The sequence below is a fragment of the Aquarana catesbeiana genome, linkage group LG06 (genome assembly GCF_042186555.1).
Source record: "Aquarana catesbeiana isolate 2022-GZ linkage group LG06, ASM4218655v1, whole genome shotgun sequence".
NCBI classification, from domain to species: Eukaryota; Metazoa; Chordata; class Amphibia; order Anura; family Ranidae; genus Aquarana; species Aquarana catesbeiana.
In genome coordinates, this window is record NC_133329.1 from 22,756,880 (window position 1) to 22,768,621 (window position 11,742).

General features: G+C 39.4%; 1 protein-coding gene across 1 annotated transcript; it reads left to right on the forward strand.

Annotated features, from left to right (window-relative positions):
- The first annotated feature begins 10,550 nt into the window (after positions 1–10,550).
- Positions 10,551–11,501, forward strand: LOC141147904 (olfactory receptor 8G17-like). Its single transcript, XM_073635065.1, has one exon. It carries the CDS (start codon positions 10,551–10,553, stop codon positions 11,499–11,501), a length of 951 nt encoding a protein of 316 aa, XP_073491166.1.
- Positions 11,502–11,742: the final 241 nt, after the last annotated feature.

Below are 11,742 nucleotides of genomic sequence, written 5' to 3' on the forward strand. Positions count from 1 at the left end.
CTCTGGTCATATGGTTTCACATCCAAAAGAAGTCCTAACAGTGTTTAAAACATTCTATTCTAACTTACTTTCCCATCCTCCCGCCTTCCCATCCCAAGCTTCACAAGACTGGCTCTCTACCGCTACCCTCCTTAACATCCTCACAAATAGAGTCCCTAAATGCACCATTTATGGAAGAGGAGCTCCTTGGGGTAATTCAATCCCTTAAAAGATCGGTCGCCCCAGGCCAGATGGGTTCACGGCCAGTTATTACAAGCAATATGCCCCTGTCTTGATCCCACATTTAACCACCATGTTTAACAAAATTCTCAATGGAGAACGTTTTCCAAATGAACTGACCCTAGCCAATATATCTCTGTTACCAAAACCTCTTAAAGACCATTCTCTCCCACAAAATTACAGGCCAATATCAGTCATTAACAATGACCTTAAAATTTGCAGTCGTGCCCTAGCAGATAGATTGGCCAGTATTATTGAAACCCTGATCTCTTCTGATCAATCGGGCTTCATTCCAAACAGACTTATCATAGACAACATTCGTCAAACCCTGAACATCCTTCAAGACACTAACTTACACAAAAAGCAGGCCCTACTACTGAGCCTTGACCTCAATAAGGCCTTTGATAGTGATCTCTGGCCTTATTTGTTTTCTGTCCTACAACAAATGGGCTTTAAAGATGATTTCTTACATGCTATACAAGCCCTATATTATAAACCCAAAACAAGAATTAAATTGCCTGGGTGCAACTCAAGCTTTTTCACACTGAGCAGAGGCACCCGACAAGGATGCCCTCTGTCTTCCTTACTATTTGCCCTTGCATTGGAACCCCTTGCAATCGCCATCAAACAACACCCAGACATATCTGGCTATTCCCTTGAATCTTCTCCCTTTAAGCTTTGCATGTATGCAGATGACGTCATGATCTTTATGACTCAACCCCATGTCTCCCTTCCCAACTTGTGTACCATTCTAACCAAATTTACCTCTATTTTTGGACTCGCGGTGAACATATTTAAGTACACCACGCTTCCAGTTAATCTTCCCTCTGCCCAGTGTGAGATACTCCGTAGTTCCTTTCCATTCCTTTGGTCGACTGACAAAATTCCTTACCTCGACATCTACAGTCATATATTAATGGCAGTCAAAATGACCCTATTACCGAAACTCTTATTTCTTTTCCGATCCCTCCCTATTAATATTCCTCACGGTCCCAATGTGTTTACTGGGGGCGACAATCCCAAGGACTCTCTGCAGGGAAGAATGCCTGATACATACTATCTGTGTAGCTACTTTGTGGGCCATTGCTCTTCATTGTAAATCCCCTGTAGTTCCGCTTTCTTCCATACTGAACAGAATAGATGTTGTGATGATAATGGAAAGGATCTTGTATACCTTACAGGATAGGTTGCATCTGTTCTATTGCAGATGGGAACCCTGCAATACCCATAGGCACATATTGTTAGCATAGGACTAACGGTAGTTCAGAGTTGAGGTAATGTCTTAAATGTCTTGCAATCCTTGTATGTACTTTCTCTATGGTAGTTTTACTGTATGCTTCGGATTGTTCTTTATGTTATCCTTCTATGTTATTCCTTGGATATCAGCTATACGATGTACCATGTTACATGTTTATATGAGTTTATTTTTATTTTTGTTATGATTTTGCCTTTATCGAAAATAAAAAACATTTGTAAACAAAAAAAAACAGCATGGGATTCCCACAGTCTGATACCAGGCCCTTTGGGTCTGGTATGAATATTAAGGGGAACCCCGAACCAAAGTTTAAAAAAAAAAATTGTGTGAGGGTCCCCCCAAATCCCATACCAGGCCCTTCAGGTCTGGTATAGATATTAAGGTAAACCCCGCAAAAACTTTAAAAAAAAATGGCGTGGGGGTCCTAGCTCAAAATCCATACCAGACCCTTTAAGGGGAACCCCGCACCAAAATGTAAAAAAATGGTATGGGGTCCCCCCAAAAATCCATACCAGAGCATGCAACCTGGCAGGCCACAGGAAAAGAGGGGGATGAAAGAGCGGCCCCCCTCCTGAACTGTACCAGGCCACATGCCCTCAACATGGGGAGGGTGCTTTGGGGTAGCCCTCCAAAGCACCTTGTCCCCATGTTGATGGGGACAAGGGCCTCATCCCCACAACCCTTGCTCCAGAGGGCGGCAGGGCCACCCGCTTACATAACCGGGTGGCCCCACCCCCCTCTGATGCCCCGGGAAAGCCATAGGGATGTCCCTGTGTGTCAGAGGGGGCGGGGTCACCCGGGAACGTCACCGTGTGGCCCCGCCCTCAGTTATAAAAGAACTGTTACCTGCGAGGACGCATTGCACAGTGGGTGCCTCCCATGGAGGTGGGTCGGCCGCAGCTTTTTTTTTTTTTCGGTCCGTCAGCAGAGTGAGAGAAGAAGATGAATGGACTTCGTGGGACATTTTAATTTTTTTATTTTTTAATAAAGGACTTGTCCCAAGTTGTGTCTTGTCTTTTGTACCATTTTGACACTCTTTTTGTGAAATGGTAGGGGTACATTTTTACCCTGTTACCATTTCACACAGGGGGAAGGTCGGGATCTGGGGTCCCCTTGCTAAAGGGGGCTTCCAGATTCCGATAAACCCCCCACCTGCAGACCCCCACAACCACCGGGAAAGGGTTGTGGGGATGAGGCTACCCCAAAGCACCCTCCCCATGTTGAGGGCATGTGGCCTGGTACAGTTCAGGAGAGGGGGTGCTCTCTTGTCCCCCCTCTTTTGCTGCGGCCTGCCAGGTTGCGTTCTCGGATAAGGGTCTGGTATGGATTTTGTGGGGGACCCCCACGCAATTTTTTTTTTTTAATTTTGGTTGGGGGTTCCCCTTAATAATCATCCCAGACTCAAAGGGCCTGGTAATGGACTGACTTCTTTTATTTGTATTGCCGGGACCGACAATTCATTATAGCCGCGAGTAGTTTTAAATTACTTTTTTCCCTTTGGAAATGTCATTTTGTGCAGGGACTGTTATAAACACACGAAAAAATGCGCCACTTTACAGGCATACTATAGCCCCCCCAGGTACGAAATTTAAAGGAATATTTAACTTTTATTGTTTCACTTTAACCATTATTAAAATCACTGCTCCAGAAAAAACGTTTTTAAAACTTTTTATGCATTGATACATGTCCCCTGGGGCAGGACCGGGTGCCCAAACACTTTTTATGACAATAACTTGCATATAAGCCTTTTACAGTTTTTTTTCCATTGTTTTGGCTCATTTATTGAAACAGAAATGACATTCTCAAAACTCTAAGTTCATTTGGCAAAACAGTCTTACAGTTCAGCACAACACTATAACTCACGTGCAAAAGCTCATATCTCTCCCAAAACTGTCCACTCATGCTTCAAAACCATATTCCTTTCCCATATAAACAGTCAGTGCTACCAAAATGGCAAAGATTCTTCTCAATTGCTTTGGCTCATTTCTTGAAACAGACCAGACGTTCTCAACTCTCTTGGTGCTTTTGCCAAAATAACCTGGATGGTTCAGCACAACACCACGGTTCACCTTCAAAAACTCATATTTTTCCCAAAACAGTTCACTCATGTGTCAAAAATAAATTTCTTTCTCATTCAAATAGTCAGTGCTCCCAAAATGCTTCATCCCTTTGGCATTGTGTAAGCACTGCAAGTCAAAATGTTTAGATGTTTTGTCTCTAAGGCAGAGGACCATTGAAATATCCCTCGTGTTCACCTTTCAGTCTTAGCCCAGTCCTTCATTGACAATGGTTACTGTACAGTTTTTGTCTAGCTAACATAATACAATTGTGTATAAAACTAAAAAAAAAGAAAAGATTTTAGGGTAAGAGTAGCCTCCAAGGTTTGACATCACACATTGCACTCATACTGCCAAGGAAAAATTACTTTACAGTATTGTAACCATTATCATTCACACACAAAGTAACTTCCATACATCAGAGTAAAAAGAAAATGTATACAGCATAATATACGGAAATATAAACACACAAACATAAAACAAGGAAAATTACATTTAGCCTACAATTCTGTAAATAAAGCTGGAGTTTCACAACTACTGTAACATCTGTTCACTGGCCACCGTCCTCACCCTCCTGCCCATCCACACGCTGCTGTCTGTCCGGCCACAGATTCTCATCAACATCACAGCGTATATCCTCCCTTGCAATGCAACGAGGGAAGAAACGGTGTGCATGTCGCAACCATCCCCTACACTGATCTCCTGTAATATCCTCACAGGCAGCATCCATTGCATGGAGCAGGGACCTCTGATCTTGAGCCCGATGCTCATAAACTCTCCACCTCCAAGCGGAGAAAAACACCTCAATAGGGTTGAGGAAAGGAGAGTAAGCTGGTAGGAACACCATATCCAGCCTTGGATGAGCAGTGAACCAGGCCCTGATAAGCAGGCCACTGTGGAAATTCACATAGTCCCATACAATTATATATTGTGGTAGGTGAGGCCCTATGAGACCTCTCTTATTTTCAGGGATCAAATCCAAATGAAGGCGGTCCAAGAAGATGAGGAGCTTCTGTGTATTCTATGGGCCAAGACTGGGGATGTGAGTGGCCACACCATTCTCAGAAATGGCAGCACACATAGTTATATTGCCCCCTCGCTGGCCTGGGACATCCACCGTGGCCCGGTGGCCAATGAAATTACGGCCACGTCTTCGGCCCTTGGCCAGGTTGAAGCCAGCCTCATCCACATACACGAGTATGTGAGAGGTTTCGTTTCCTTGCAATGCCATTATTCTCTACAATAGAGTAAAAAAAGAAAACATCAAATCAGTCATACAGAAGAGTCATACACTACAGTTACAGACAGTTACATAGGAATGTTCTATGTTCTACACATGTTCAATATATTACTGGCCAGTATTCCAGTGGTTCCAAACCTGGGGTACATGTACCCTATGCAGAGGTACTACAGGGGGTATTTGACAGAAAGGGGAGGGGAAAAATTATCAATGAGTAGACTTACTGAAATGTTACAGTAAAACCCACAGTATTAGATAGATTTACATGGGAGGCACTACTGTAATTGCAGCTCTCTGGCCCTTTTTCTTACTGTATTGTATGTTATATTCTTCAAAATAAGAAAATAAGGATTATAATGATAATTGCATCATACAGTAAGCTGCAGTTTTTAGACAAAATGTTTATAAATCAGATACGTAAATCAAATACTTTCATACCTGGATTACCTAGATTCAGAAATCAGGTAAAGTGAGTACTGAAACCAATACATTTCGGGAACCACTGCTTAGGTAATTGTAAAAAGGTTATCTTGATGGACAACCAGTGACTGACTTACATGTACATACTGGCACCGCAGCTCTTTCACTCTGTCAGATTTCCTCTCAAATGGTACCCTGTAAATTTGCTTCACTGTCATCTGATGCTTCTTCAATATGCGGGCTATTGTGGAGATCTATTGTGGAGATGCTTATAGAGTGACATTTTGGAATATGGCTTTGTCTTGCAGTGCGGATCTGTCTCAATATGATGGCATTATTTGCAAACACCATGTTACAGATCTCTTGTTCTTGTTGTTCATTGAGAAGTTTTCCTCGCCACCCGTGCCAGGTTGTCGTCCAATCCTAGACATAGAATTCAAAGGACAACACTCCATTTGTAATTTATACCTTATGTATTCCGTACAGAATGAGTTACCAATGTAATCGTATTGTTGTTTTAATTACAGTAACTTTACCACAATTCCAATGCATCACTGCACAGTGACTGGAATACTACTGTAAACTGTATCATCAATATTGTAGAAAATAAACTATTCCATACTATTCCATAGTTTATTTTCTACAATATTTTTCTTGTCATTGTTAGTATCATACGTAACATCCCACTGAGGTAAGATACTGTAATACTGTAGGCCTATCACACACACACACTAAATGAATACGTAAATGAGTAAATAAACATATTTGTTGCTCTATGCACAGTGTCCTGTCCTATGCATTATATAATTCCATCATTGACTGACTACATACCTGTTTTCCCTGCGAAAGGTTTGGATGATAGAGAAGACTGTAGAGCGAGGCACATTAGGCTGCACTCAGCGACCTGCCTCCGCCATTGTGAGGCCATAGCTGATGACATGATCTATAATTGTGGCCCGAATTTCATCAGGGACAGCATAGTGTCTTCGTGCTCCTCTGCCTCTTCCCCCTATTCCACCACCACTCACCCTTACTCCTCCTCCTCTTCTTCTTCCTCTTCCTCTTCCTCGAGCAGGCAGTTTCCCTTGTTCATTTACTTGGCCAGGTGCCTCCATGTTCAGAAATTGTACTGGTCCTGCATGGTCAAGCTCTATATATACATGTTTGGCAGCATTTACAATCATGGACAGCACCTGTCAAGTAACTAAACATACTGTTTGATTGGTCATCTGAGACCAACTCCGACTCCTTCTTTGTTAGTCAAGTTCTAGTTGCACCTGACTGTCAATTGCTGTAATCATTTTATCAAATGTTCCAAGAGATTCATATATGGTATTCATGGTATTATGTTCCTGAATCATTTTGACAATTGAACAGACTATTGTGCATGTGATGACTTAAACAATGAAATGACGCTGACACGTTTTGGAGAGAACAACCATTAGATTGAGAATCGATAATCAGTTTAGATCAACAAGATCTATTCACTTGGAAATTGTGCTAAATGTAGGCTACTTGTACTTAATCATTTGAAAGATGTACTGAGACATTGATACTTGTACTGAGACATTTGCAATTTTGATGAAATGAATGAGAAATGCAATTCAGTTGTGAACAATTGCCAAGTGGTTTGGAGATTTGTCCATGTTGTTTTGAGAATGTCATTTCTGTTTCAAGAAATGAGCCAAAACAATGGAGAAAAACTGTAAATTAGCACTTTTGATTATTTATGTTCGTGTCCCATAGACTTTATGGGTGTTCACGTGTTCAAACAAATTTTTTGCCTGTTCGCATGTTCTGCAGCGAACCAAACCGGGTGATGTTCGGCTCATCCCTAACTGAAAGTAATTCTAAAGGTTTTTTTATTTTGTTTATTTTAAATATCAAGCATGTTATATTTACCTGCTCTGTGTAATTTTTTGCACAGAGCTGCCTAAATCCTCCTCTTCTCGAGTCATTTTCTATTGGGGCACTAATGGGCTTGCTCCCGAGTCAGGCCATTTGCATCTATTCAGACACACAGCCCAGCTCAGCCCCGCCCCTGCTCTCTGCTCACTGGCTGCCATTGTTTCCCGCTGCTGCTTCTAAGCCAATGAGAAGTTAGAGAGTGGAGAGAGCCTCGGCTCTTGAGCACATTGCTGGATCAAGGTGAGTATACTGAGGTGTTGGGGGTAAGCTGCAATAAGACGTTTTTTTACCTTCATGCATAGAATGCATAAGGGTAATAAAACCTTCTGCCTCTACAACCACTTTCAAGGTTATGACAAAAACATTTTGCAATTCATGACACTATTGGTTTCTATAGATAAATACAGAAGGATACCTACTGAAATGCTCTCAGTGAACCTTATAGGCAGATAATTTAACCACAGCAATGCCTATGTACTTCTTCCCCTCTTTTCCATATCCTTCATCTTCCCTGCCCCTCTCTATCCTTTTTCATCCCCTTCCTTCTCCCTTATTTTCTCATTTTCTCTTTTGCTCTCCAAGTCCCCAAATCAATCACCCTCCTCATCAACTTTTTTGGCAACTTAGCAGCAGGCATTGTCACCAAGGGGCCCCTGAGCAAAAACAACTTTGGGACCTTAATTTGACTATCGTCCAAGTACAACCATATGTGATAGATCGATAGAGATAGATAGATAGATAGATAGATAGATAGATAGATAGATAGATAGATAGATAGATAGATAGATAGATAGATAGATAGATAGAAATGGTGTCAAGAAAAATAGGAGAAAGATGTCTAAGTGCTGTTTAGGTAGGAAATCTACTTTGCTATTGCTACTGAGGAGCAGAAGGTACGCTCATTCTGAGGACTATTACCACCAGCAAGGACACTGGATTATATGGTGCCCTGAGTGGTGCAGCATAGACTGTATTATGAATTACTTGATTTGCCTGGACTTTGAGATTATAGAGTGAAGAATAACTTATTTTTTTCTGTTATACATTATATATGGGTGTTCTGCAACACGGGTTCCTATTACCAGCACAAGTGCATCTCATTCCTAGACCACTGATCCAGATATAATTCCTGTATTAGTACTAGTACCCTTTATGTGCCCTCCCTTGATCCATCTGAATGGCCTCAAAGCTTGCCCAGTTGACTGTTTGATGGCAGTGACTCCTAAAACTCCAGCTCACTAAACTTCATATCATATATCTCAACGGGTCTCCTGAAGAATCAGAACTTGATTCTATGAAATGTGTAGCGTTTAAGGGGTTAGTCCCACCCCCAGTTTTGATATGTTATACTGTATACTGCTACTTCTTGATACTGAGTATATGTGACAGATACAATACACTGCCCATGTGAGTGTATGGTTGTGTACACCAGGAGAGTGACACACCCTATGGATGACTTTCAGATATTGTTAATGTTATTTATGAACACGATATAACTTTACTTTTATATTTTAATCATGTGTACATTAATAAAATAATTTGTTTTTATCTAATGTGTATTACTTTGTGGGTGCCTTAAAAGTCCACTTGGTGTATTTTGTTGCTTGTTTTCAATGTCCTATTGTCAAAGTACAAACATTTAAAATAGATAGATAGATAGATAGATAGATAGATAGATAGATAGATAGATAGATAGATAGATAGATAGATAGATAGATAGATAGATAGATAGATAGATAGATAGATAGATAGATAGATAGATAGATAGATAGATAGATAGATAGATAGATAGATAGATAGATAGATAGATAGATAGATAGATTTTTTTTTAATTAGTTATATTTAGTATCATAGCTTTCAATTTTGAATTTTTTCTTAGAATTTTAAAAACTTATTTGTTTTGTGTGTCAGTGGGGGATAAATTACTTTGAGTCTGTTTTTTTTTCAGTAGAGATTTATTTTTACTAAGGATCTGCGTTATAGATTAATCTCAGATGACTACTGAGTCGACATACTCTCCTGTGTGTCTCAGAGATATCAGGGGAGATTTATGCATTATAAATATATGTATGTGTGGCTAATACAACTGAATTGTGACTTAAAATGTCACAGAGGTTTTTATATTAGATTCAGCAACATCTCTCCTCGTCAGACCTGCTGCCACTGAGCTGACCCATTCTGTGGAGACTCTCCCACCCTCTCTATCATCAGCATTTGCTGATTAGGGTTATTGGAGACAAAATCCTGCATTATTTGACATTGCACAGATATTTGTTTCTAATTTCTTTTCTTTTTTTTTTTCCTTGTACAGGTATTCACAGTCATTTTAGAGTCAATATCACCATTTTTTAATACCCAGCTCAGACTAAATGATAAATAAATATTCTCTTTGTTTATAAAGTTTTTCACTTCTTTCATTTTTGCCCTTACTTTTTTCCCTAATACTTGAAACTACAATTACATTGGTTTATTTTGCCTCATTTTAAAATTCAGGTAATTTTGTTTTTTTTTGGGGGGGGGGTATGTAAATGGTCATATTTTAGTTTGGTCAAAACTGATAAATATTGTGACACTGTCACTTTTTGCACACGCCTTATATTCTTATTTGTGTCTTTGCTTCTTGGCAACATAAATTCAAAATCTATTAGGTGACTTATATGAGGGACTTGCCAAAGCATTATGGGATGTTCCTTAGGTTGGCTATTTTATTATTTATTTAATGAGCTAAACATTAATACAACACAAATACGTTCTAATTCAGTGTATATTTGTTATCTGAATTGCCTAAATGATTAAACATTTAAAAATGTACACCTGTTACAATAGTTTGCATCTATATTTCTTGATCTCTGTGGAGGCATCTATCTAAGTCACATTTAGAAGTATTAGTAAATCTTCATAGATTCATCAAACATCACTAAATAATTATTGGTGCATTCTGAAGAGTTCTTTAGCACATCTAGATAGTGAACTTCAGGTTACCTTAAATGTTATTGTAGATGGTTTTGGGTCTTTATCTCAAATTGTAAATATTTCTTTTTCTGGATGTCACTTCAGCTTTGTGGTGAGATAGGAGACATACATTATTCAACAGACATAATAAGTGTCCTATATAGGTGTTAGGGAATTTTAATCAAAATGCTGGAACCTAATTTGGATCTTGAACAAACAGGGTAATAACATCAATTCCTGTTGCAGGTGGACAGTGCTAAACCATTGTATGTCATATGAGCTCCTTCAGTTGACCTACTGGGCTGCATATCTAATAGACATGATAAGTTGCCCATGATCCCAATTTTTGGAAGAATTATTCATAGAATTTGGCTCATGTATTCTATACTCAAATTTGAGTCTATATTTGTCTCATAAACTAAAGGAAAAAAAGACATATTTTCTTTTATATTAGTGTGTCCTTTTTATTGTTTTGGAAAAGGTGAGTAAAAATACTACAATGGGGAATGAGACAATCTTGAAGGTATTGTTTCTTTCTGGTTTGTCTGACCTCCCTGCTCTTCAGCTTCCTCTTTTTCTCTTCTTCCTTCTCATCTACCTTCTGACAATAATCTGGAATTCGCTGATCATCTCCCTCATAGTCACCAACTCTCACCTCCGTGTTCCTATGTATTTCTTTCTTGGAAATCTGGCCAGTTTGGATCTCTGTTGTTCCTCAGTCACTGTCCCAAAAATGTTATTTGACCTTCACACCAAGAAAAGAAGGATTACATTTACAGGTTGTATAACCCAAGTCTTTTTCTTTTTATTCTTTGCCACTTCTGAGATTTTTCTTTTGACTGTCATGTCCTATGATAGATATACTGCTATTTGTAAGCCATTACAGTACATACAGATCATGAGTTTGAAGGTATGTGTACAGTTGGCCTCTGTCGTATGGTCTCTTGGCTTTACTAATGCTTTAGTTCACACACTTTTTGCCTTAAGGTTAACATATTGTGAAATAGATGTTATAGAAAGCTTCTTTTGTGACCTTCCACAGTTGTTCCAGATCTCATGCAGTGGAGCCTACATCAACATTCTGCTCATCTTTATCTTGGGTGCCTTTCTTGGAGTTGGGCCTCTTCTACTGACATTTTTACCATATGTCTCTATATTTAAAACTGTCCTTAAAATGCAAGTTAAAGGTAAAAGGAGTAAAGTTTTCTCTACATGTACCTCTCATCTGACAGTGGTCTTCATATTTTATTCCTCTGTTATGTTTAATTATTTTCAACCAAGTGCAAATCATCATTCAGGTGTTGTGAAAGTGGCCCCTGTCTTTTACACGGCAATTGTCCCTCTACTCAATCCTCTTATTTACAGTTTGAGGAACCAGGAGTTCAGAACAGCATTTCTAAAAAAATTTAAGAAGACCTTCCCACTACAATCTAAAAATTATCTAAGCTAAACCCTCATCCAGAGAGAAAAAAGTCGAAAGATGTTTGCTTTACAATGTAACAATGGGCCTTTTTTACTTTTAAATTCCAACTCCCATGAAGCTAAAACACCTCCCTTGCAATTGTTAGAATTTCTGTGAAGGGAAAAATTATATTTTATCATAGAGTGTTTAGAACCAAAATGAGTGGGGATTTTTTAAGGTGCAAGTTGAATAAGTATTCAACTTGCACCTTAAAAATCCCCACTCTTTT